Raw genomic sequence first — 25,238 nt, 5'->3', positions numbered from 1 at the left:
AACTTTGGTAGTTGGGAATTCTGAAAAGCCATTGGTTCCAGTATGGTAATGAAGTTCAGCTTCATGGCCAAACAAGACCATCATATCTCCAGTGGCTTGTGCTTCGTTTTGACAATCACCTGGATAGATCACATTCAATCCCGTTTCTCCTGGTAATCGAGCCTATTTTCTCCTGTAGTGCTAGATACTTTCGCAACCGGGATTTCAGGCATATCAATTAGGGCCCATAAAGCAATCACGAGCCAGTCATTCCACCCAGATAGATGTACTTTCGCAACTGCGATTTCAAGCATATCAAGTAGGGCCCATGAAGCAATCACCAGCCAGTCATTCTACGCAGATAGATGTTCCGTTCTCCACGATTGATATATTCACTATAATTAGCCCCGTCCAGGATGTATTTACAGAAATTAGTCCCGTCCAGGATGTCCATGTTCCAAGATTGATATATTCACACAAATTAGTCCCCTTCCAGGATGGCTGGGTTAGTTCGGCGTTTACCGGGTCAGAGCACGATTTTGTGCTACTGTGCGATACTCTTCCGAGGCGACTTAGCTGCTCATTCATCGCATGGAATAAACAGTTGCCATCTTTGTGGGTTGGCAGCTGGCGATATGCAAGTCCTGCATTTCCCATTTCCAACTCTTTGGTGATTCACTGTTGTCGGAATCTTATTTTTTTTGGTATATATAGAATTTTAAGTGTTTCTCTCAGTCAATGGCCTTCGAAAACAAAAAAAGCAAGTCTGGAATATTTCTCTTTAAATGACAAAACAATTATTTTTTGTGAGATTTCTCTGTTTTCACCTTCCTCTGATAGAAATCTGCCATTGCATACTTCTTGTCGGGATCATTTGCGGTCCCATATGGGGATCATTTCCGGTCCGGGATCATTTACGGACCCGTCAAAATTGGTCCCTGAGGAGAGGTGGTCGCTACCTGAGGTTCCACTGTAATAGGCCCTGTTAACTTTCATTGGAACAGCAGCAACTTACATCGCTAGAAGAACATCAAAAGCTGTGAAAAACTGCTATTTAATATCTCCTTTCAACATATATTCTAGCTAACTTAACACTTTATTACACACTTATGTTATGAGGCGCTTTTTTTACACGTAATTTTTCATATCAAACAATACCAGGCCTCTGTTTAATTATCTCTACAAGAGTAGCAAAAAATTGTAAAATTAAGCTTCCATGCTTTGTTTTGTCAAATCTACAAAAAGCTCTTTTTCCAGAAATACTTATATTGGGGACGCACTTAACTTTACATATTATACAACGGTTAGTAAACTGGTAATAACTTGTCAGAGCTGATGTCTATCCGTATTGCACTCCTGAGCCACTGATTACCCTGTTGTTGCACGATGATAATGATGAAAGTTGACCTTACGATGAAAAGTACGAGAACATTGTTTGAAGTGAAACTATTCATAACCAAAGTCTTTTAGTTTAAAGTCCTCGAGGTTCGCCTCAAAGAGATTTTGCCTGAGGGGAATATCATAAACACTACACGTAAATAATCCCAGTTTTATTTGGATGAGAATGCTCATTTGCCAATATGAAACGGATAGGCGACAGGAAACCAGTGGAACAACAAACCCACATTATCAAGTAAGGAGCGCATTCTCGCCCAGTCAGGCGGACAACAAAGTTAATTATAGACACAAAAAAACAAATCAACTCCTATTATGGCTTGGCCACGACTCCATATACAAAACAGACAAAAAAAATTAGGGATCTCCTCTTGGAGAACAATTTTTTTTTTCTAATTGCTTAGAATTTCTTTCACCGTCACGTAACATAAAGGAGTAGAGCCGCTGATCAGATGCACGGGGGTGCATGCGGCACTGTTTCACCTGGATAAATAGAAAAGAATCTCGGCCAGATGATTGGCGATCATACTGTCCAGGATCCGAAGAACTGCCAGCCTTAAGATTCGTTCTTGAAAAGGCAAGAACAGCGCACGATTCGAACGAATACGAGCCAAGCACACCAGCGTGGAGGCAGCGCGGCGTAGCATGTCCACACTTGTTCCGCAGAAACTCTCCGAATGAAAGCCGGCCTGCGCCAGCCCGCTGCCCGATGAATATGCACTCATGCTAGAGGCCGCGTCCTCGATAAATTCTAATAGCATCGAAATACAAGCCTTGCTGTCGCCGAAACCAACGAAGGAATTCTCTCCTTGTGCAAGGTTGGACAGAAGAACGAGGGCAAGTTCGCGAGTTACTGGATTACCTCTCTCCCCGACTAGGCGAACCAGCATGGTGTACAACTCGTCTACTCGCGGTAACGGTGGCGTGTTAAGAATCATGTCGACGTTCGACTCTAAGATGCTCATCTTTGCCAGAGCCTCTAACACCAGCTGTCTCGGGGACAGAGAGGTCCCTGGAGTAGCTGTCGGCAGAGGATCTTGAGCAGCCGCCGACGGACACACGAACCAGTGAAGCAAGCCGTCCAACAAAGGCAGACTGATAGCCTCAGGGTACAGGGCAAGATCAAGCTGACCTGCCACATTAGCTGTTATCACCAAGGCGTTCTCACGCAGACCTTCCAGGCAATACCACCACCAGTCGTGCCGGTCATCGCTCGGACACTCCACTTCGATTTCATCCTGAAGATACGAATGCCGATAAGGGACTCGCTTGGCGTGTTTATGATGGAGCAGTAACAACCTACCGACAATCATGAGCATGCCAGCGTGCCGTGACATCTCTGCGTCGTTTCCCGGGACAAAGGAAAGTCCTCGAAGAATGTTCGACACGCAAAGACAACGCCGCGAAACGGCATCTTGGCTCTCCGTTCTTAAGCACAAAGGTGCGTCTTCCTTCCCGCACGCTTGCTCCTCGATAATTGGTTCCTGTTTCACGTTTATTTTAGTAACAACTGACCGAATATAGGCATCAGAGTCTTCAATGTCAGAATCTCTACTGCCTGAGTCCAGGTCCAAATCAAGTTCCTTTTTTAACCGCGAAGTAAACTGTTCTTCTTCGCTTTCTTTGTCGCACTTATCGTTTTCTTGACTTTTTAATTTCTCCTCGGGTTTCTGTTCGTTTTTAACAGCAATGTCATCTTTAGACTCACCTTTCCCCGACATAGTAGGACAAGATGAGTCATTTTTAAGTTTTGTACAATTCGTGCCACATTTCTTTTCGGTTGAACAACGTACATCCTTGCATTGAGCTGCCGATTTCCCCTGGCTAAGTCCAGACAGCTGTGTTTTTTCACTCTCAATTTTCAGCTTGCCTTTGCAGTTCCCAATTTCCACGAGAGTGTCAGTTTCCTTGACATGACTTTCTCTTCCCTCGTAACTTGTCGTGTTGGAGTTTTCTGCTCTCGGCATCCAGCCAAGATGCGTCTGAATATGCCGAGTAGTGTCTCCACCGCCCATTAGCCAATCGCTCGAGCCACTTTGAAATCCGTCCTTTAGAAACTCAAACGTCGTGCTAACCAAGAAGGCACTGAAACTGTTTCTCGCATCTCTGTTGATCTTTTCAACCTCCTCGTCGTCTTCTTTCTCTTTGTTTTCGAGGGACGCTGTAACCTCGTTTTGCTTCAGGAACACCGCGCCGACACTGATTTCGCTTTCGGCGAACGTGTCAAAAATGTCAATCAGATAGCGGCGGAAGTGATCGATAAGGTTATCAAGAAGACCTGGCAGCTGGGCTAACATGAAGTACGCGACCGTGTTGTCGTCATACAGCAGAATGTTAAGGGTATCTAGAGCCCAGGTCGCCTCTGATAACAAGCCAGATTTCAGTGACATCATTACTCGCCATGCTTCCACAGGGCCTAGGAAATAACATAGGAATGTTAAGAACGATTATAAGCATTATTTATAACCATCTCTACTCTTTCCTAGCTCGAGATACACTGTACGTCCGAGATTCAACTAAGAAGTTTCCGACGGATGATGTAGGTCTACAGGAATCAGAGAGAATTTAAGAACTCGAAACAGAACGGCAAACAGAGAATATTTAAAATGAAGCCTATGTTTCACTGGTGATGCAAGTGTACCCAACAAGAACAAGAAACCTCAGACTTGACCTCAAGTCTAGCTGGAAACGTGAAAAATGTCTGCGACACAGGATAAAACACAGGATCCTTATGCTTTCATTTCTCGATGTCTTGTGTTGACTCTTGTGTTTGCACACATAGAGCCGTTTTCAATCGAGTGTCGTGAAACCAAAACCACAGTTATCACCCTAGCCAATCACAAATGACACAGAAAATTCAATGAACCAATCAAAACTCGAAGCAAACACTTGTGGCTGACACAAAGCGCGGGAAAATGTGTGCGAGCGAGTCATGATTGGTTTTTGGTTTCACTTCTGATTGGATGAAAAAGTGGCGTGGGTTTCGGAGCCAATCGTGTAGCGTAGTAAATGCAAACCAATTACTCTTCGACACTCAGGTGAAAACCGCTCTATTTGCATCGTCAGCTATAACCAGGCTTAAGGAACCCACGTTTGTTTTGTTTTTCTTCGCTGTTGAAACTGATCAAAATACAAATGTAATACTGACAATCCAACATACCCAAATCTCGAGACGTGAGCTTACGCTTCTTAGTAAACACGGGTCTTGTAGTCTCAATACAGTCGTTTGGAAATGGCATGTCTCTCTTGACAGATGTGCCATGAGCTTGCTGTTGCAGTTGCTGTTGTTGCTGCTGCTGCTGCTGTGAAGGTTGTGAAGGCGCTTGGGACGGATACTTCATTTTCTGTGCTGCTTGATGTGGTGCCTGCGCTAATGATTGTCTCGATGGAGATGGTGAAGGACTGGGGCGATACGGCGGAGTAGCAGGAGAATACTGGCTCTGTTGGCGGCCTGGGTACGAGCCATACGGTGGTGCCGGCGAGAACTGGGGAGGAGGGCCACTGGACGGACGTGCAACTCTACCACTGTGGGCCCCAGGGGGATAGTCCACCATGTGCTCGGGCTCTGTTGACGGGCTATACTGAGAACCCCACAATGGGTGCATCTTTTCGTGGGAACTTGCACTGGGCATCATGGAGTGAGGTGACGAGAGAGGCCCCATCAATGATGGGCTTGCACGCTGCGGGTACTGTGAATGTTGATAGTTAGCTCCTGGATGTCCTGCTTGTGTGTTCGACTGCTGAAAGAACTGTGACAACGACGATGGACCCTGATACATGTTACGCTGGGACATCATGTACGAAGGGAGCCCTCCCTGGGGATGATTAGGAAAACTGTTTCTTCTTTCCCCACTGTATGGGTACTGAGGCATTCCAAATGGACTGGACGAGGCAGGGGGATTCACTTGATAATTCCCATGATTGTCTCTAAGATCTGGAAACATTTTACCAGTGTCCAAACTAGGTTCCGGGTACCCGTCTTTCATGTTATAACTCGGGGGCAGGTTAGCGGAAGATTCGTTTGTCATGGAGCTATAGGAGCCGTGAATAGAGGTAGTCTCGGCCGGTCTGTGACTCTGAGTTAGACTGCTTGTGGGTATTATCGCTTCTGAACAAGTCACGGTCGCATTTGGAGGCGGAATGCCTGAACCTTCAAGAAGATTGATCTTCATGTCGTCCATAGAATTACTCTTGCTGAATTTCATCTCATATGACAACAGATATCTGGAATACTGATTGCGAAGTACATTCACAACACTTGGTTGATCTGTGGGTAGGTTCAAAGCCTCCAAAACATCCTGCCATAGTTTTCTGCGGACGACCTAGAGCAAACAACAAGACATGTGAGCCTCAACATACTATTTTACAAAATGAATGTTACCACAATGTTTGCAGGTAACAACTCCAGTAAAACGACATTAAACAAAAAAGCGAGACTTGAAGATACATGCTACTCTCCTCCGTTCGCCTTGTTATTGAAGGTAATTTCGTCATATGAGGAAAATCTTTTTGGAGCATAAAGACCCACAATTGCGGTGAGTTTTACAGTTTGATTGGACTATTTAGTAGCAGCGAATTCGAATAAAACCTGGTCAACTGCTAAGTCAAGCACATTACTTTAGAAAACCCCAAAGGCCAAATTCAAAAGAAAACTGAAAACAGAAGCTACACTTTTTCTCTTACATACGGACAAATTGCCAAAGGCTAATGTGGGGTGGGACGCTAGTCAATCGCAGAATTTCTATTTTTATAATTTTTTTTGGCCGTTCGCCTGATACACTTGGGTGGAGCAAAGCACTGTGGAGTTCACTTGCCTAAATGTAAAGCAAGAGAGCAGAGTTTTCGGCCCGAGCCATTATGACGCTTTAATCACTAGACCACTGTGACACAGCACAGCCAATGTTAAAACAGTGGCTCAGAGGTGTCATTAAAGGTTTCAACAGGAGGGCAAAATTTTTTGAACTGAACATCTTTACAAGAAAAACCTTCTTCTAGATGGTCAAACCAGGCGGGAAAAATCGTCTGCACAGCCATTCAATTTGCCTGGCCCTTAATCAAACCCCTGGTTGCTTAGACTAAGTGACAAACTTCATCATCACTAAAACTGACTTCAATTTTTAGCCATCAGTAGCTGTTTTATGAGACTCACCTCCTGTAAGCCACCTCTTTCCCTGACTACAGTGAAAAACTTAAACAGATCTAACGGCTGTCTCATCACAACTGGAACTTGGGTGATCTGTGTGCCTTTTAAGACAAAAAAGCAACAAATCAATATCACGTAAAGCGACTACGGAAACTCTCTGTAAAGGCAATGCTGAGGTGTTATAGAGGGTTTTCGATATACATTACCTTGACTACTCATGAAAGCTTGATATTTATTAAGAAATTCCTTCCGCTCTGGTTCATCAGAAAGTTCATATAACTTGGAGAACTGAAAGAGTTTTACAAAATTATACAAGTATGGTGGTTAATGAAGCAACAAAACACTCACAGTAACCAGGTAATTGAGTACTTTTGAGTTCTTATATATGTAGATGTATAAATGCCACACAGCCAAGAGAAAAAGTAACAACTGTGCCACGACATAGCCGTTGTTTGCTTAACAAAGCCTTGCATACGGCTGTTGTGCCTGAAGTTTGAATTGACCAATCATGGTTCAGAAGGTGGGAAAACCTGTACTGTCCTGACATCAATTTTTGTCCAAAGGAAAGGCATTGAGGTCCAGCAGCTCTTGTCGATGGAGACAGCATTGAATATTTACGGAAAGGGATTTACCATTACAAAAACCATAACAGATTATGAAAAGCGAAAAATAGGAAACATTTCATGTCTCCAACCTTTCAATTTGGTGCCGAATCGAGCTGAAATTGGGTCACTCGTGTCAGGCACCCCCTCATTGCTCGTCGGGTGTGACCATGTAGGATAACAGTTTTATCATTTTGGACAAAACATGCTGCTGCTTGTCTCATTAAACCCAGTATTAGAAGATGCCAAAGAAATTTAAGCATTGTCTTTATTTTTATTACCTACAAAGAAAAAGACTCTTATCATGTCACTCCAGTAGGACAGCTCACTTTTGCATGCTGCTCGTACTGCGGGCACAGCCACCGTATGCAAGGAGGTTATAACTGACTGTTATAATTACTATTAATTCTTTTCCTTGACTTCCGGGATTTGGTTGGGGTGGGGGAGGAGTGGGGGTGGGGAATAGGCGTGCTGAAGGTAGTTTGCATGACTCTCAGTAAAGGGTGCACTAATGGAACTTACGAGTTAAGAGCTTGCTTACCTTCTCATACTGCTGCTGATGTTGTTGCCTCGATGATGGAAACTGATACGAAGACTAACAAACAAAACAGATGGATTAATCTCCAAAAATGATCAGTGTCTGATTTCATCGCGTGAAATCATGACATCGTCAAATACACAGCTTATGAGAGGTTACAAGTTGATCACAAAGGCCAAATTAACGAGACCTAATAGTATATGTAAATACACTCTTTAAGAAAGTTATATTTTCCAACATATTCCTTAACTGTGAACATGCTTTCAGCTACAGAAAATCATGGATAAATAGGATACATGCTGACTGGTAATAATGATGTCTCTTCTTACAACAATTAATAAGGACCTTTAGATTGCAGTATTAGTTTGAGAGGGAGTCAACTATCGAACTTCAATGCAGATATGTTCCTTGCACTTTCCTGTTGCGGACCAGTTAAATGGGAAGTTGTCACTACAAGATTGGCACCAAATGGGGGATTTATTTTTTATTTTTTTTGGAAAAAGGGCCAATTTATACTGGAGATGAATTATCTGAAGCCAAATTTATCTTAGGAGACGATTTATCCTCAAGATGGATAAATTGTGTAGATATAATTCCGGTCTGTCAGAACATCTGTCAGAACATCTTCCAAGACTTGCTGACAGACGAATCAGTTCAAGACAAATTTGGCCACATAATTCATCTAAACTCCAGATTTATTCCTACACAATTTATCCATCTCAGGCAGATGAATAACAAACAACAACAATCTTAACCTGGTTCTAAATTTACATTTTTACAGTTCGACTGGCCCACAGATATCTAGTGCTAGTCTAGGTAGACAAGTCTATCAAGATGTAATTACAACTGTTAAAATTATTAATTAGATTACAATGAAAATAAATAATTTAGGAAGAAGTAAATAAAATAAAAAGGTGTGAAAAGAATGAAACTTGTCTCAGACAGCTAATTTGTCTCATATGGCTAAATCATCCCTAGTATAAGTCCAGCCAATGAAACAATTAACAGCAATAGCACTAGGTTTGAAAAGTCACTCCAGGAATTAATCTCATACTTTGCCCTTGAGATCACTATTGACGATTCTTGAACAAGTATTAATGATATGCTCAGACGAGTTTCAACTTTTTTTAAAAAAAAGTAAACATGAAAAAAATACATTCCATTTATGACAAAGACTGAGCTAAAAGGAGACGAAGGTGAGGAAAAGGCTAACGTCTAATTTTGGACATTCTAATATCAAAATCAATTTTAGTAACAAGATCAAAGGGAATGAAATTTCATACACTAGCTACACATACACAAATAAATGAGAGCAAGTAATTTACACTAGTTACCATAGAGATGGGGTTGTTAGGAAGAGAAGGGTTGATTTCATCCAGGTCAATTTCTGCGTCACCAAATGACGATGTAATGGACACTCCAGATGGAGATACTCCAGGTGATAAACCAGAGAAGTTGGACAGAGGTGATGAAGGTGGTGAGGGTGGTGAGCCCTCTTTGTCCATGGTGGGCAGGTCTAGATTTGAGCTGTTGAGTTCACGAGTATCTGCGCTACTATTCTGAGCTGCAAAAGACAAAAAAAAGGGCATGTGACGATGCATATTGAATATTAATGAATAATAGATGTTCATTCCCTGTGTCAAATTTCCTGGACATGAATAATTTAAAGTGAACTTTGTGTGTTTGAGAAATGCAGTGGCCCAATGGTTTGTGTGTTGCGCTACACTCCAGATCACTGGATGCCCAGGCTGCATTTATTGTGGTGTGCTCTTGGGCAAGACACCTAACCCTCAAGCTGCCCCACCCAAGGGTCTAAAAGAGTACTGGTAAATTTAATGCTGGGGATAACGCTACGAGGAAAAACAGAATATACTCATGTATCAATTTCACATTCATGCCTCACCATTTACAGGTGTTCCCTGTGGCTGTGAAGGAGATGATGCCACTGTTGCAGGCAGGGAAGCCACTGAGGGAGGAGCAGAACCTTGTGAGCGTGGCTGCTGTTGGTCATCATTGTCATTCGAAAGCGATGCTTCTCCTGCTCTCATTGACTCGATCATGGCCTCCACATCCTCTGCTGTTGGTAATTCATTCAATGTTGGGGATGGTACACGACCTGTAGAGAGGATCAGTACTTTTGATTAGCATTATGCAACAAATTTAAAACTGATAACACCACAGAAACAAAAGTAAGGAGAGGGAATGAAATAAACACTAGGATTTCCAACCTAAGGGTCAACTACCAGAAACAGCTATAGCTTGTAGAATGGTGCCACAAGGAATCACTAAGTTATATATGTGTTATAACATTGCTAGCAAAGCCACACTATCAAACTCAATACACAGAAACATGCATCATAATTCAATGATGCACACTCTTGGTATACCGGAAGCTGAGAAAATTGCCCTATTTCCAACCATCATTTTTCAGCCCTTTTCGTCATATCCCCCCCTCAGGAGGGTTTTGTAAAGTTAGCGAACTAGTATGCAAGCCACTGTATTGGTGATTGCCGTCGGCAAAATGTTTATTTGCTCAAAAATTGCGGCCAAATCTTTCGGAGATGGATGTCAGGACATTTTTAAGGATATGGAAAGTAATTTGGGACCAGCTGCTGGCTCGTAAGGCTGAAATTATCCAGAAGTAAGCTGTTTTTTAACTTGAACGTAACGAAGGCCACGCAGTGAACAAATTGAATAAATTATCAGCTCTTCTCACTGTCTCGTTTTGTTTTTTTGTTTCGTTCTTTTTTGGAGCCCACCGAGGTGCTTTTTTTCGCCTAAATAACCTGAGAAAAGTTTGAAAAAGATGCTCCTCTTCAATTTTCAGCTCTCAGGCAATAATCCTGGATTTTTTTTGACTGAAACGTCGGTTCGCGTTATGTTCGTGTGTTTCAGTGGCTATGGGCGACCATCGCTTCCTTTGTTGACTCAAGCAATGAAGCGAGGTGACAAAAAAAATCGAATTATATTTAGTTCTGGTTTTGTTTTCGATTTTGTTAAAATTTTAATATGATGAAGCTGGATTGTTAAGGAATAGATTTTTACTACTGCCGATATGAGGTAGCTATTAACGCTAAACTAATATATCGTTTCGAAGTCAGGATTTTGAGGAGATTTTTTTGCAAAGCGTGAGTTCGGCGTGACTTTGTAATCTGAGATTTTTGTTGACCCTGAAGAAACAAGGTTTGGTGAGTAAACATTACAAGTTGGCCGAGTGGAGGTCTGCGTCTGGTCTCTGACAAAAAAAAAAAAAAAAAACCATGGGTAGAACATGAACTGCGCTCAGCCCATGGCTGCGTGGTTAATGATAAATTATGAAAAAAGTGAAACAAAATGTTCAGGCACATTACCCATTCACTACAAGGTCCAGGCTCTAATACATGTTTATTTTCAAATAGAAGGGAAATTTTGCAAAGTATATAACTAACAATTGGAATCTCTTCATTGTTATCAAAAAAAGGGAGCATATAATCAATGCACAAAAAGGAGCCATCACATGACCTGTCACCAGGTGTTATTGGAAACCTTGTGACAGATACATGACACATGTGCCAGCCCTGTCAAAATGTTCTGTAATAGCAGGCAGGATAACAGAAGTAGAAGGCAATAAATGCCAGAGAAGAATTGTCATTAGTCAGAATAAGTGAACTCCAGCATGAAGTAAGCACCAGATAATTTACTACAAGTAGCAAAAGTGCCTGCTGTTGGCGCAGTTTCAAGGCTCAAAAAAAGAGCCGTTCGGTCATCCGGGACAGGCAGATTATCCTGCCAGGCAAGTAACTTGCTCCATGGCAAGTCGTCTGCAAACTCAAGTACACAAATTAAACAAAAACTTGCCCAGGGGCAAGAAAAATTTGAAAATTGTTTGTCTGAAGGGCAAGCTGGAATTCAAGCCCAGGGTTTTGGAAAAACTGTGTAGATAATCATAAGAATGGCGCACACCTGTTTGTACATTTGGACCCAGCATAGACCCTAACTGCATTGGAGACATCCTTGAAGCAGACATGTTGTCAGAAGCTTTACTGCTCATCATCATGTCTTGATGGTTACCATATGGTGGTCCTGGACCTTGCGCTGTGCTGGGATATCTTGATCCAGAACTGACTGCCTCAAGTACAGCTGCAGCAGCTGCTGCAGCAGCAGTCCCACCAACACCAGACCCAGAAGTGGAAAGGTTTGAGCCTCCTGCACTAGCTGGAGGCAGGCTACTGCTGGACACACCTGAACCCGACATCTGTGTTCCTCCCATTCCAAATGGAGGAGGTAGTTTACTTGGGGGGTAGTTTGGCATGCTTCCTGTGGATGTTGGGCTTTCTGTGCCAAAATTAGGCATTCCAACAGATGGAGAAGTCCCTTTGAATGGAATTATTGAAAACAAAAACTTGATTAACAACAATCCCCTTTGGTTAATTAGCTGCATGTTAAAACTGTTGTCTACCACAATTCAAAACAATCAAAACAATCAAAACAATTCAGGTCATTATCAAATGTCAAAATTCGTAAGTGCAACCTAACTTCATGACACAGTCATACAATGTACATAAAACTAATATCATTGCGTTCGATGAAGTGGAACGCAAACCTAATTTTGACCTGTGGCTTTTCAGAGTTGGTCACCCTGTGCACGGTTCTAGGCTGAAAAAAAACCACATTCCTGTAAGGACACTAAAATGGCCACCCCGCTTGATTTTTGCAGGGGCATGTCACGGCCAGTAAACTGGTACCGTTTAATGCTAAGACATGTGATAAGACATGTGGCAAACATGTGAGTATGTGAGCAGGCCATGTGAGCTCGTCTTTCCGATGGATCTTTTTTTGACTTCTTTCCATTCAGTCGCCGTACGCCTCGCTATTATGTGCTCTCAGCGTTAGATTTTGGCAAATTTAAATGCTTCGACAGCAGCATTTACCGCAATCTGAGAGAATTGTCCTTGTTTATTAACACAACTTGGCTCTGGGATTATAACCGTGGGAACAGCTACATTGTGATTGCATTTGTTGATTAGTTCCAGTCATGACAGATAGCTCAGTCTTTATCCGGTCGAAATTTTATTGTTTGGAATCGGTGGAAAAGTACTCTGAAGGCAAGATCCATAAGACTACTTCATTCATCAGGGGAAATACTGCAAATGCTAGCTTAGAATAATGTATGTAATTTAACTATTCTATGAAACTTGAGAGACTACAGAAACTGGCAGCGTCACGCAATGTATCAACCAATCGTGACCTCTTCACTAGCACGGACTTTGACACTATGCATATCTGACTGTAAAACCTCGGTTGCTGCTGAAAAATGTTGATTTTAGCAATAGACAAAGGTTGAAAGTCAGCTAGTGAAATCATTTATTTACTATATATAATTATATAGTAAGGTAAGAGCGTCGGACGCACTCTCGTAATCTCTGATTACTACTAGTTTTACCTTGACTTTTCTCAGAGGATAAACTTTCCACTGATGAAAAACACTATATATCACTATATTTGCACTTGAATGTGCGTTAAAGCACTTACATTAGAGGCAAACCATGTTGGTTGATATCCCAAGGTTTACTAATTTGTGCTACTCACCATCAGCCACACTCCTCAAAGGTGACCCCAGAGTGATGTTAGGTATAGGAGATGGCGTGTGCCTGGAGTGGAGAGGACCAGGAAATGGTGGAGGATTACCACGTTGGTATGCACCTTGGCCACTGCCATACTTTGCCAGCATGTCTGAAGAAGCACCCATCCGTCCCAAGGGGGAATTCCCATATGATGCTGATGCTGACGGTAGCCCATGTTGCTGTTGGTCAGCTGCCATTCTGTTAGGGGGGAACTCCTGGTTTGGTAAATTATCTGCTACATTGTTGCTGGTGTACCGTAGACCAGCAGAGGCTCCGAACATGTCTGCCGAGGATGGTTTGGGAAGGATAGGCTGTGGATGAGAGGACGGCATCCTTGGCATTCCAGTTGGAGGCTGTGGGTATGACTGTTGTGGTTGTTGTGGCTGCTGTGGCTGTCTTTGTTGCTGTTGAGGCATGTAAGGCATTTGTTGAGGATATTGAGGCTGAAATTTGACAATATAATGCGAGTCAGATAGAGATGCATCATTGCAAAATTTTGTTCCATAGAAACGAACACAAACACATGCAAGTAAAATGCACAGTTTATACCAATTTTGCAGGAAAAAATTGAAGACAAGGAATTTCAAGGCACATAATAGACAAATCTGTTCTATGGTGAAAAAGGCTACTCTGAATTTTTTCCAAAATTCGGTCAATAGAACTTGAACTTTTAACCTTCCCCCAGACTGGTTGGACACCACTGGGCAATAAAATCTTTTGAGAACCAGGCTAGGCCATATAACTAGGTTCAAATGTGGTATAGGATGGTCATTCGTTCAATTCTGGTTGTAAGCCTTTCCAGCACAAGATGACCTCTGTAATATTAAACTGACCTCCATGCCTCCCCGAGGAAATCTATGCTGCATTTGCTGTTGTTGAAAGCTTGCATAATCTTGTGGAGGTTTTTGTATTTGATTCCCCAAGTGCTGAGGCTGTCCTGGGAGAGCAGACTGTCCCATAACCTGTCTGCCCATTGACATGTTACCATAGTACTGCTGTGACTGCTGTTGCATAGCTCCCGCCTTCACGCTTCCCTGTTGCATCATGTATGGCGCAAATGGCTGCTGGGAGGTTGCTTGTTGAGACTGCGGCTGCTGCTGCTGCTGCTGCTGTTGTTGTTGTGAGCCACCCATCATCATATAAGGAGATTGCTGTTGGGGAATTCCCGGCTGCTAAAGTAAAATTAGTCTCAATATTAGTGTAGAATGTTACGTGCTCCTTAACTTGCCAAGTCAAAATGACCTTTATGAGTATATTGATTTACCGCATACACTTTAATTAATATCAAACAGCTTTCAAACTAAGAGCAGCCAGAAAGCTTCTGACAATTTGGAGTCCAAATGGTAGAAACACATACTAAAGCCTGAGAAAAACTGAGTTTAAACCAGAGCACATTTTGATTACTTATTTTGTTCCATCCAGCTTTATCCCATTCAAATATTAAATTATGTTAAGTACATCAACAATATTGATTACCAGTTGATTAATCAAACAATAATTGTTAATTGCCTGTGTGGTTTAGGTTTAGAACCCATAGACGCTGTACACAACTATTTATTACAGTACAAATAATATTTATAAAAGTACAACACAAAAATATTCTGGAGGTATGTTTTTCACGACTAACAGTAAAAATATATTATTCCAGCACAAGTATGTTTATTCAGTTATAAATCGGATGTACTGTAGTTTTCATGGTATTCTGGTACCCAGAATAAAAACTATTTCCATGGCAAAAATCCTGCTTTGTTCTCCTGACAAGACAACAAGGCTGCTTCAAGTCAATCCTGTACTGGTTCATGTACAACAAGTTAGTAATTAGAACTTTGGTTATTATGGTGGCTAATCATAGAAGGTCAATGGCTTCAAGATCAAACCCATGTTGCCATAAATGCAGAATTTGCCTGAGCAACAACAACTTCTTGGAGGGGTTTCATTAATGTTTTCAGCAAGAGGACAACTGGTTTCACCGGTGAGCAAAATTTTTTTGAACTGAACTTCTTAGTGAGAAAACTTTCCACTAAATGGTCAAAACCAGGCAGGCAAAATCATCCTCACGGCCTGTCAATTTGCCTGGTGCTTGGCCCTTAATGAAACCCCTATCCTTGTGGAATGATGACCCTTTTCAATTAAATCTTGAAAGACATTAGTTCACCAAGCAGAAAGTTCCCTTCAATCTATGGAAGGACCACCAGCACTCTATACTCTGGCTAACAGGGCAGGATCCAAATATAAGCAAACTTTAGTGCAACAATCACTACTGGACAGTGTCCATATCTAGTGACACATGCAGGGAAACTGAAAGCTTTTAGTTAAAGACTGTAGCCTAAGGAAATTTTTAAGGAGCCCTTAGGGCTCCTCACTTCAAAAGTTAGGAGCCTAAGCCACTTTTCTAGGAGCCCAGGGTAAAAATTTCTGTGGTCAATCTGGAGGGATGGAGAGGTTGAGAAAGATGGAGGGGGGGTGGGGTGGGGGAGGGAGAAAGGTTTGGAGCGAATTGTGGAAATTTAGGGGAGAGGGTCAGGGGGGGCAGAGATTTTCCATGAGACTATAATATGGTCTAATATCAATCAAATTTTTGAAATAAAGCGTTCAGCAAAGTGATCAGGTCATGACTGAGGAAGAATACTATTTACGATCACAAATTCAACAAAATTGGTGTATATCTGTGCCAGGGCTGCAGCTTACTTTACAAAAATTTATACTGCTGCTGTTGTTTTCTATTTTAACAAAACAAAATACATTGTACAAATTATGAAATGCGAGCTGCAAATGAAACAAATAAAAATGAAAGAGGCTTTTGGGAGGTTTGAATTTGGCTTCACTGAAATGTGTTTTCCTTCCCCTGCTTGGGACATTAGTATAAACTGAAGGTGATTTTGAGGTAGCATTACTGCATCATATTGGCCGCTTCTTTGGAGAAAATATATTCTCGTATATTGGGCGGAGTCACAACAATTCGTTTGATCTGAAATATAAAACCCTAGTATGCAAAAAGAATTGCAATGGTGTTTTCTTTTTGCCAGCTAGTTACTTGAATAGTTTGACTTTTAAGTCGTAAATAATCCTTTCAGAAACTAAAGAAGTTCATTCAGTACATCTAAGTGAAGTTTTCCAAAGTATCGGACAAAAAATGCCCAAGAATTTAGACACATTTATCTACATTCAATTGTAAATATAATGTCAGCAGCATCATCACTCCAATTCCAAAAATTTCTGGTATCAAAGTAGTTATTTTGCAAATAGAATGAGTAACGTATCAACAGAGACACAATCCATTGGCATACATGACGTATATTTAGCCAATACTGAGTTTGCAATACTCAAAAGAGTGATTTTCAAAATATGGCTTTTTTCGGCTGTTTTGTGAGCGGAGAGAGACTTTGTTGCCGTGTTTTGGACCAGAGAAGCTGTCTTTTTCTGTTTAATTTATTGTGTGAATGATTTTTTGACCGATTTCATGAGAAGGTTAAAGTCATTGGACAGATTAGATGGGAATGAAAACTCCATGTTTAGGCGCCCACTTAGGCTCCTTGAACAAAACTTTAGTCACCTGTTAGGCAGCAGCCCTGTAGTTTGTTTTATTATATAAAACTTAGTGGTATATCGAGTGGTAGTAAATCGATGAAAACTCTATCCCACATGTATTGATATCATTTTTATCCTCACATGTGCGATATCATTTTTCATATCATTTTGTCCCTTTGACTGTACTTAAATCTGTTGGTGTATGATCGAAACATCTTCAGATCTTCTTTCGAGGTTTTCAGTAATCTTTGGCTACCTTTGTCGTTCTTCAAAATGATCGGAAACGTTTATAGGGCCTTTGGACAACATTTGGAAAATCTTCTGAAAGTGGCTGGAAATCTTTGGAAAATTGTTAAAAACGTCCTTAAATTAGTGTGTTTATGTATTATGGGGATTTTATATATATATATAAAAAAACCAAAAGTTGCAGACACCGTCATTCAGGTGAAATAACTGCGGCAACACTTGAAGTAGGGTTAGTGGCAATAAAACAGTAATTGAACTAGCAAGAGTCTCTTCACTGAATGCCTGCTGTACAAAAACTAGTGCAACACTGACATGATGTAGCCATTTTTTTTGACAGGAATAATACTAAGAGAGCAAAGAAGAATGGGGAAAGTGAAGTGAAGAGAAGATTGTATTGTGCGGAGAAAAATACATTGCTAATGAAAATAAAAAGTACATCTGATTTGTAAATGAAAAAAACATTATTGTACTTACTGGAATAATTTATTTGTACTTGATACTTGGGCTGTCATAAATGCTTCCAAAATATTTATTTTGTACTGCCCTTTGCTCCATGAGGAGCCTAAAGGAATGAGCTACTCTTATAAATATTTTTATTATGCATTAAATATTTTTGTACTGTTTTAACTATTTCTCTAGTTTATAATAAATATTTTTTTCAATTTAACAAATATTTTTGAGCTGCAACCAATATTTTTGAGCTGTAACAAATATTTTTGTACTGTAAAAAATATTTTTCTACCGTAAAAATATTTTTGTACTACCTTTACGGCCAACCTAGTTCTAAAGCAAATAGCTGTGCTAAAATAATAAACACTTTGTATAAATTGATATATCTGACAAAAATTAACAAACATATAATTATATGCTTGTATAATGAACCACAGTTTTGTACTCTGGTAATAGCCAGTCCAAAGAAAAATAGACAATTTGTACAGAGAAAGCTACTGGAGAAAATAATCAAATGACTACAACAAAAATTTGGAGGAAAGACGACTACTGTGCAGTGATGAAAACTTCCCTTAAGAAAAAAACATTATTTTAGAGAAAGAATTTAATTCGATTTGCAGCCTTTGAGAAATTTAAAGTGACGAAATGTCAACAAACTGTAGCTGATAGTGAATTACTATTGCATTCACCGCCAAAGAAATGAGAACAAATCTGACGCAAAACTTGTCTGACAATCACTTGATGGCCAATAACTGGTGACAGGAAGGGTTTCCCTTTAGTTTGACCCCAGTGACAGTCCCACCAGGAGCAGCAAGATAAGACTTGCCCCAGATTGAAAAACTGGTATAATCTTACATTATAAGGCATACCTAGAAAGCCTTGAAACTTTAAACATCATTAAAATTCTTGTCATGAGAGCAAATGACCCATGTGGAGATAATGCTTATGCAAGCAAGGTTGGGACATTGAACTTATTTAGCATGGCCCAAATTTAAAACATTGGTCTTCATCTGCAAGGCAACTTAGACCATGCACACCAAAACAAGACTTACGTAACATAATGCTTCAAATTTCAGTGACAATATAACTGAAGGAATATCAATGAACAAGTGCTCTTAATCTTTCTGAGCAAGGATAAAACTGAACCATGGTTAATGTGTAAAACTGGTCAAATTCTGTTGCCAAAGACTACAAACAACGGTTGCATGTTTAACAGGGGTACGCATAAGGAGTAATTCAAGATAATTATTTTAAACAAAAAATCCTGTATATTGGGCCATATGCTGTTAGATACTACAGAGAATATTATTATAACAAGCAGTTGCTACCCTCAAAATTGTTTTCCACAGTGCCAGAATGTTTACTACTTCATCATTGTGTGTTAAAGCTGGCAGCACAGAGAAAAATGGTACAGAATAAATTCCAGACACTATACAATTGATGGTACTTGCACGGAACAATGCAGTATAATACAATTAATACTTACAACAGGACTGTGCTACTGTCTCAAAAACTTGTGTAAATCATTACAGTAGTCCCAAAACATTATTTAATAGGCACAACTCAGGGAAGCTGTCTAATTTGATGGGCAAAAAGGCTCACAGCAAGAATAGAAACTATAATTATATGCAACTTGCCAAAATGAAAGATACATAAGCTGTAGCTTGTCATGCAATGCTCTGTTTGCTATACAATAACCCAATTTTAGGTCTCAGCTGTTCAAGAAAATTAAATAAACCAAAATGCACTTACAATGCCTAATGACAAACAACACAAAAGGCAACATGACAAAGACATGTGTAACCCTAATATTTCCACAAATGAAAGGTCAATAAAATGTTCTCCACATTAATCCTATGGAGACCAATGAGTGATCTGTGTCTGTAGCTGTCTGCAATTATTTATAAATTGACACATTCACAGCCAATCAGGCGAGCAGGTAGATAAATTTCACAGGTGGTGAACCAAGTTTAAATTGTATAGAAAACTGTACACAAAAAATATCTTCGCCGGCTCGAACTTGTACGCTCGGAATCGAAACCATTCACTTTCACAACCACACAACTCGCTCTGTAGCGTTTTGATCGCGTTTGTGAAATCCGATCGCCTTCAAACAAAGTTCGAGTCCGCCATTATGAATATTCTGATGATAAATATTTTAAACGTAAGTTATGTCTGCTTTCACTGGAAGGCTAGTTGCCCCTCCAATCTCCCCACAAATGAAACGGCAAACGCCCTAAAATACCAATAACTATAAACAATCTCTTAACGGTTGTAATCTGCACTTACCTGCAATTGTGCCCTGCTCATCGGCGGGCCGGGAGAAGTATTTGTTGGTAAATTTGACGAACAATGGTTCGACGTCTGCAGTCTGTTCTGCTGCCACTGAAAATGTTGATTTGTGATCATATTTCTCTCATCTGGCTGTGAGTTTGGCGCTCTTTGCCCAGCTTGAGAAGCGCTCGAGTCCTGAGCGTAATAACTGGAAGGATAAGCGCTCGATGATTGAGTATTTAACCCTCTTTTAAGTTGATTTTCGCTCTGCGCAGACATGAACCTTTGTTGGGAGCCATATTGTTCGGTTACGTTCGGCGCTCTAGGTGCGATGGGAACTTGGCGATAGCCTCGGAGTAGCATTTCCTGTCTCGGATTGTATTGATTGTACCGGTTTTGTGGTGATAAAGCTGGCTGATTTGATGCCAAAAGTTTCATATTTGCGGGATTAGGGTTCGATTCACTCAGATTTCTAGACGGTACGGCCGGGCTTGCCGTCGAACTTCCTGGGTCGAGAATTGACGAAAGTTGATTGTTTAGATGTACGGAGGCGGGCAGACCCAAACCAAGCGATCCGCTCTTGTTTGGTAGTCCCGTAGATGAATTCATGGACATTTGAAATCCATTAGCATTTGCTGTTGGTTGGTTGGCTCCACTCGAATTCGACGTCGCCATTTTGTTGGTCAAGGAATTTGCCTTATTATTGTTGTTACTCTGATGGTCAGGACCTTGAATATATTCGTGTAGCTCTTCCAAAATATCTTGATTTTGCGAGCCTAGCGTAGTACTAGAACCATTCTCGCGGAAGTTAGGGTCGGGGAAATAATCTCCGCCCGATGAAGGAAATTTAAAATGATGATTCGTGTGTTCCGTGTTCGATACAGGCACCTTATTGGGATGTTGTAAGCGACTACCGCTTGTTCCACCGTTGCTCGCATGGACCCGCACGGTTTGCGCCATTCAACAGCGCCAAAACACTTTTTACGACACCATGCCGACTTGGAAAAAAATTCCAAAGCCTCCGAAATTGTTTGTAAACGTCCACGTGTTGCTGGGGCTTGTCTGACGAAGTTTAACGTTGTAGAAAATTACCGCCTTTTCAGCTTCGCCGACGGTCAAAGCTTTTCACACAGTAGCAGCCATCTATAGTCAGCACGTGTTTGAATGACAGGAGAGAGGACGTGACGTCATTAGGGACATAAACGCTGCGCACGCAGCATACCGGAACGTTATTATGCGGATCTCTTACATGATTCCTGTGAGGGTGCATTCGTTATGTGTATCTTTATTGTCGAAAATTAATTTTTAAACCTTGAACTTTTACTGATCGAAATTTGGATGCCTAGTTTTAAGCAAGTGGCAACATTTTAAGGTTAGAATTTTATACAAAAATTACGTTACGACCAGGCGCTATTTTGATGTCTTCAAATGTCCCTTGGAAATAATCCCTCCGGAAAAAGATCCTTCAGTAGGGTTGTTTACAAAGGGGGAGATTTTTTCAGTCAGTACATGAGACAATGATCAACCTAAAAAGCAAATGAACAGTCTAAAAATGTAAATGCAACACCTGTGTATTGATTTTGCAGACCAGCTAATGGACACACACACAGTTGATATCAATGATATTTCATACCCAAACGGCATAAAATTAAACGTAAATTTACTGAATGCATGATGGGCGTTTATATTTTATCTCGGATTAAATCGTGTATTTATGAGTTAAAATGCCTGAAAATAAGCGATGAGTTTTAAGAAACAGATCAATAGTTGAAGTTTGATCAAAGGGTAACGTATTACAAGGAGCATTGATATTGTTTTGAGTAACGTTTGTTTTGTCTACTTTCGACCGTGTGCATAAAATACATTGTAAATAACGCCACAATTGACAGACTCTGTCGATGCGTAACGGGAAAAATCGGTGTTTTGTCTCCCGCTTTAAATAGGCGAAAACGATGTACGGTTGCTTGACGTCAAAAAAAAAAACCCTTCTGTAATGGAAAGCAAACGACGAAAATGAAATTGAAAGTCACTGTTGTCATTTGCAAATTGTCACCGCTGTCACCACTGTAGATCAGTCGAATTTTTGATTTTTTAAATCCTTCAAATCTTAGAATCGATTACCGATCAGTCGTCGTTCGTTCTAGTTGAATGTTAATTTGCAGCCGCAGCGACTTGATTATATAACGGGGATCAAGGAACGAAGACGCGAACACGAGACTGTCAGGTGAGGAAATCAACAAGCCGATTAAAAACTTCATTCACGATACAAGAATTAATAAATTGAAGTGTTGAAATTTGTTCTTTCAAATGCGATAATTAGATTGTAATCCACCTAATCCTTTCATGCGGTAACATCATTTTTTTTATTTATTTTTCCTAAAGAATTAACGTTGCGTGATCTTAGCTTCGCGATGACACATTCTTTTGTTTCCAATTTTGAAATGTCACGCGATGGCAAATACTAATTATTAGTAATAAATAGCAAAGACAGACGATCCCCTGGACAAAATTTAAATTTTCACGGACTTTCAAAAGTTTCTTGGTCCTTTTATGTAGTTAGTGAGACCGTTTAAGAATCAGTGAAAAAATTGCTGCCAAATACTACCGTTCTTGGGTGAAAACAACTTAACTGAACATGAGAGGGAAGTTCTGTGGCAAAAGGGAATGTATTTATAGGTGGAATATTTCAACTATCCCAGCTAGTCTTCAACAATCAAGGCCAGCACCAAACGTGCATCCAGTCGCTTTTTTACAATCAGTATTCCAAAATGTTAAGTCCCAGGCAATTAATATCAATTATACACTGTAATCGTTTTATATCAATGAAATTATTGGGACTAATATTGTGAAATCTATAAACCAAGATAATCAGGTGTACTTCAAATTCATCATAAACTGTAACCCATAGAGATTTACTGCTGTGTAAAATACTTGAAAACACTTTAATATGTAATTCATTGTGAAGTTGAGTTATTATGTTCGTTCCATGGCGATAAGCAGAGTTTATATCTTTGCAAGAAAGCAATTAAGATGCATTTAAAGTCAGTTACCAATGATGGATTTTGTCCACACATTTTCTCTGTGAAAAAAGTTATATATCATATTTTTTGTACTTTGAGGAAAATATTGCCAAAAAATTTAATTCCCAGCTAGTACAAACATAAACTGTCAAAGACTGAGATGCTAGTAAATTTAGGATCACGTAAAAGAACTTTATACATCAGGCATTACTCTCTATTCTCTTTGGCACAAAAGAACTGTGCAATATTAATGACTATCAGCACAGTTCTTTGTGGCAAGATTTGATCCTGCCACCTTGTCATCTAGATTATATTGTATCGTCTTTTATATCGTCTCTCAAAAAGACATTTCTAAGGTAGACAGTTTAAATTGGACACCATATTTGATGAATTTTAGCCTGTAACCATAGTCAACTTTTATTCCTGATTTGGACGCCACATGTAAGGAACAAAAATTGCTCTGGCACTGTTATCAAGGAGGATATGACAATGTGAATTAACCAAGGTGGTGGTCAAAATGACTGACTCAAGAAACATTGATTTATCCTGAAAAATATAAAAAAAAATAAATAAGTGCAAAGTTAACTATTTGTACTGACTTTCCAACTAGAATGAACTTCAGAAGATTGTTGGGAAGAGAGTTAAAATTTCTTTCAGTGTTACCAGGGAATTCGATAGTCACACAGTATCTTGGAACTGTGAACTGTGACCTTGTCTTGGTGGTGAGGCTTGAGTGAAATGAGGATCCTGAGAGTTATGTCGTCAGGGGCTTTAACCCCTGGCAGGTGTAACTAAGCCGGGCAGGTCTCAGGTGAGAGGACAGACTAACTACAGCACTTGTGGCCCTCCAGGTTGGGGTTGAGTATGGTGTTAACTACTCCATCTCATAAAAACCCCGAGGGAGAACTTCCATATAGAAAGGGCGGGGGTACTCATCATACCTTTTAGGGGTTAACAAAATGTGGTTATAGTACATACCTCTTAGGGTGTTCAGCCTCAAAAGGTCAACAGCAGGAGCTTTTGTGGTACGTTTTAGGGTAATGAGCTGAAAAAATAATATGACAGGAGATAGTGTGTTGTTTTAGAATAGGTACTTCTTAGGGGTGAAAAAAAATTCAAGCCACGCCCACAAAACAGGACCTTGGTACCTCTCAGAGGTTCTTTTCAAAATTTCCGACGAACACCCCTGTCCTTTTTATATGGGAGTCCCCCTGCTGGGAAAAATGATCCAGTTATTGATTCAGGCTCCATTCTGCACTTCTGAAAAAGTCTTAAAAAATTCCCCAGGAAGTAAGAGCAAAATCCAGGGGTGTTCCCTTACAAGTAAGTTTTTTTGGCCATTTGGGTCAGAAATAGGGTATCAATTTCGACCATTTTGGTCTGAAATAGGGTATGGGTTTTGCACTCTAGTCTTGAATTGGGTGTGTTTTTAGAAGAAGCTACTTTTCATCATCATCAATGAGATCATCAACATTAAAGCCCTTCACGATGCCTTTAATATCGGTCTGAACAAGGGAACTAACTATCAGGCAGGTCTGAAACAAGCTATTGATTAAAGGGTCAGGTTTTAATAGGGTATCAAATTTTGGGTCAGGTCATAAATAGGCTAGCAAAAATCACAGATAACTTTTGATCTTCACTTTCAGTATGGTAAGGGTTTTTGGGCCTGGGGGGGGGGGGGGGGGACTCCTGTATATAAAAAACACGGGGTGCTGGTTGGAAATTTTGAAAAGACCTCCTTAAGAGTTACCAAGATCCAATTTTCTGGGGGTGGCTTGAAATTTTTTTCTACCCTAAGAGGTATCAATTCTTACATAACACATTATCTCCTGTCATATTTTTTCAATACCCTTAAAGGTACTGTAAAAGCTCCTGCTGTGGACCTTTTGAGGCTTAACACCCTGCGAGGTACCAAAACTGTGTTTTTAACCCCTAATAGGTACGACCAGCACCCCTGTCATTTTTATATGGGAATCCCCTCTCCCCCCGGGTTTTGGGAAGCAGTCTGCACATCCCCACCCAATTTTTGTGGGAGTACAACCCCTGAGGAGTAAAAGCGCAAATTAAAGAGCACTGAAGTTGTACAACAGGCCAGATTGAAACATTGTCTGCTTCTTTTGGATAGGCTCATACTCGGTGTAAAGACCTGTAAAACTCACCAGTGACGTGAAAAAAATAACAGCTCTACAAAGACAAAGAAAAACTTGCACGATGTTTTCTATGTCGAGATATGAAATTGGACTGAATAATATCGTTATTTCACACTCAGCAAAACCTTTGCGACTAAAGTACTCTACAAAATATTTTGAAACAGACTCACCTATACAATCTTCGTTGATTTTTACATAGATGTCTTAAGTCTTGTTAACTCATTGTGAAAGAAAAATTTAAAACTGTGCACCAAACGCGTTCTTCGTAACTGCGGATCACTCAATACCAGTCCCCTCGCGGTTAATTTCT

At 40.4% G+C, this 25,238-nt stretch overlaps 1 protein-coding gene across 5 annotated transcripts; it reads right to left on the bottom strand.

Annotated features, from left to right (window-relative positions):
- Window positions 1-1,017: 1,017 nt before the first annotated feature.
- LOC145481035 (AT-rich interactive domain-containing protein 1B-like) lies at window positions 1,018-25,208 on the bottom strand. 5 transcript variants are annotated; one of them, XM_081459419.1, is made up of 13 exons: window positions 25,099-25,208; window positions 23,757-23,823; window positions 19,774-23,324; window positions 14,094-14,432; window positions 13,226-13,703; window positions 11,600-12,010; window positions 9,561-9,773; window positions 8,992-9,221; window positions 7,661-7,714; window positions 6,724-6,805; window positions 6,524-6,618; window positions 4,535-5,696; window positions 1,018-3,790 (listed from the first exon to the last, which is right to left on the bottom strand). In XM_081459419.1, exons 3-13 carry the CDS (start codon window positions 20,716-20,718, stop codon window positions 1,854-1,856), a joined length of 5,946 nt encoding a protein of 1,981 aa, XP_081315545.1. In that variant the 5' UTR covers window positions 20,719-23,324; window positions 23,757-23,823; window positions 25,099-25,208; the 3' UTR covers window positions 1,018-1,853. The 5 variants fall into 5 exon arrangements, with proteins under 5 accessions (XP_081315545.1, XP_081315543.1, XP_081315544.1 ...); XM_081459417.1 differs by having other exon boundaries at window positions 19,774-23,823; XM_081459418.1 differs by lacking the exon at window positions 25,099-25,208 and having other exon boundaries at window positions 23,757-24,435.
- Window positions 25,209-25,238: the final 30 nt, after the last annotated feature.

This window comes from Orbicella franksi, chromosome 3, assembly GCF_964199315.1.
Source record: "Orbicella franksi chromosome 3, jaOrbFran1.1, whole genome shotgun sequence".
In the NCBI taxonomy this organism is placed as follows: Eukaryota; Metazoa; Cnidaria; class Anthozoa; order Scleractinia; family Merulinidae; genus Orbicella; species Orbicella franksi.
The sequence above is the reverse complement of the archived record's forward strand: the minus strand, read 5'-3'. Positions and strand labels throughout refer to the sequence as shown.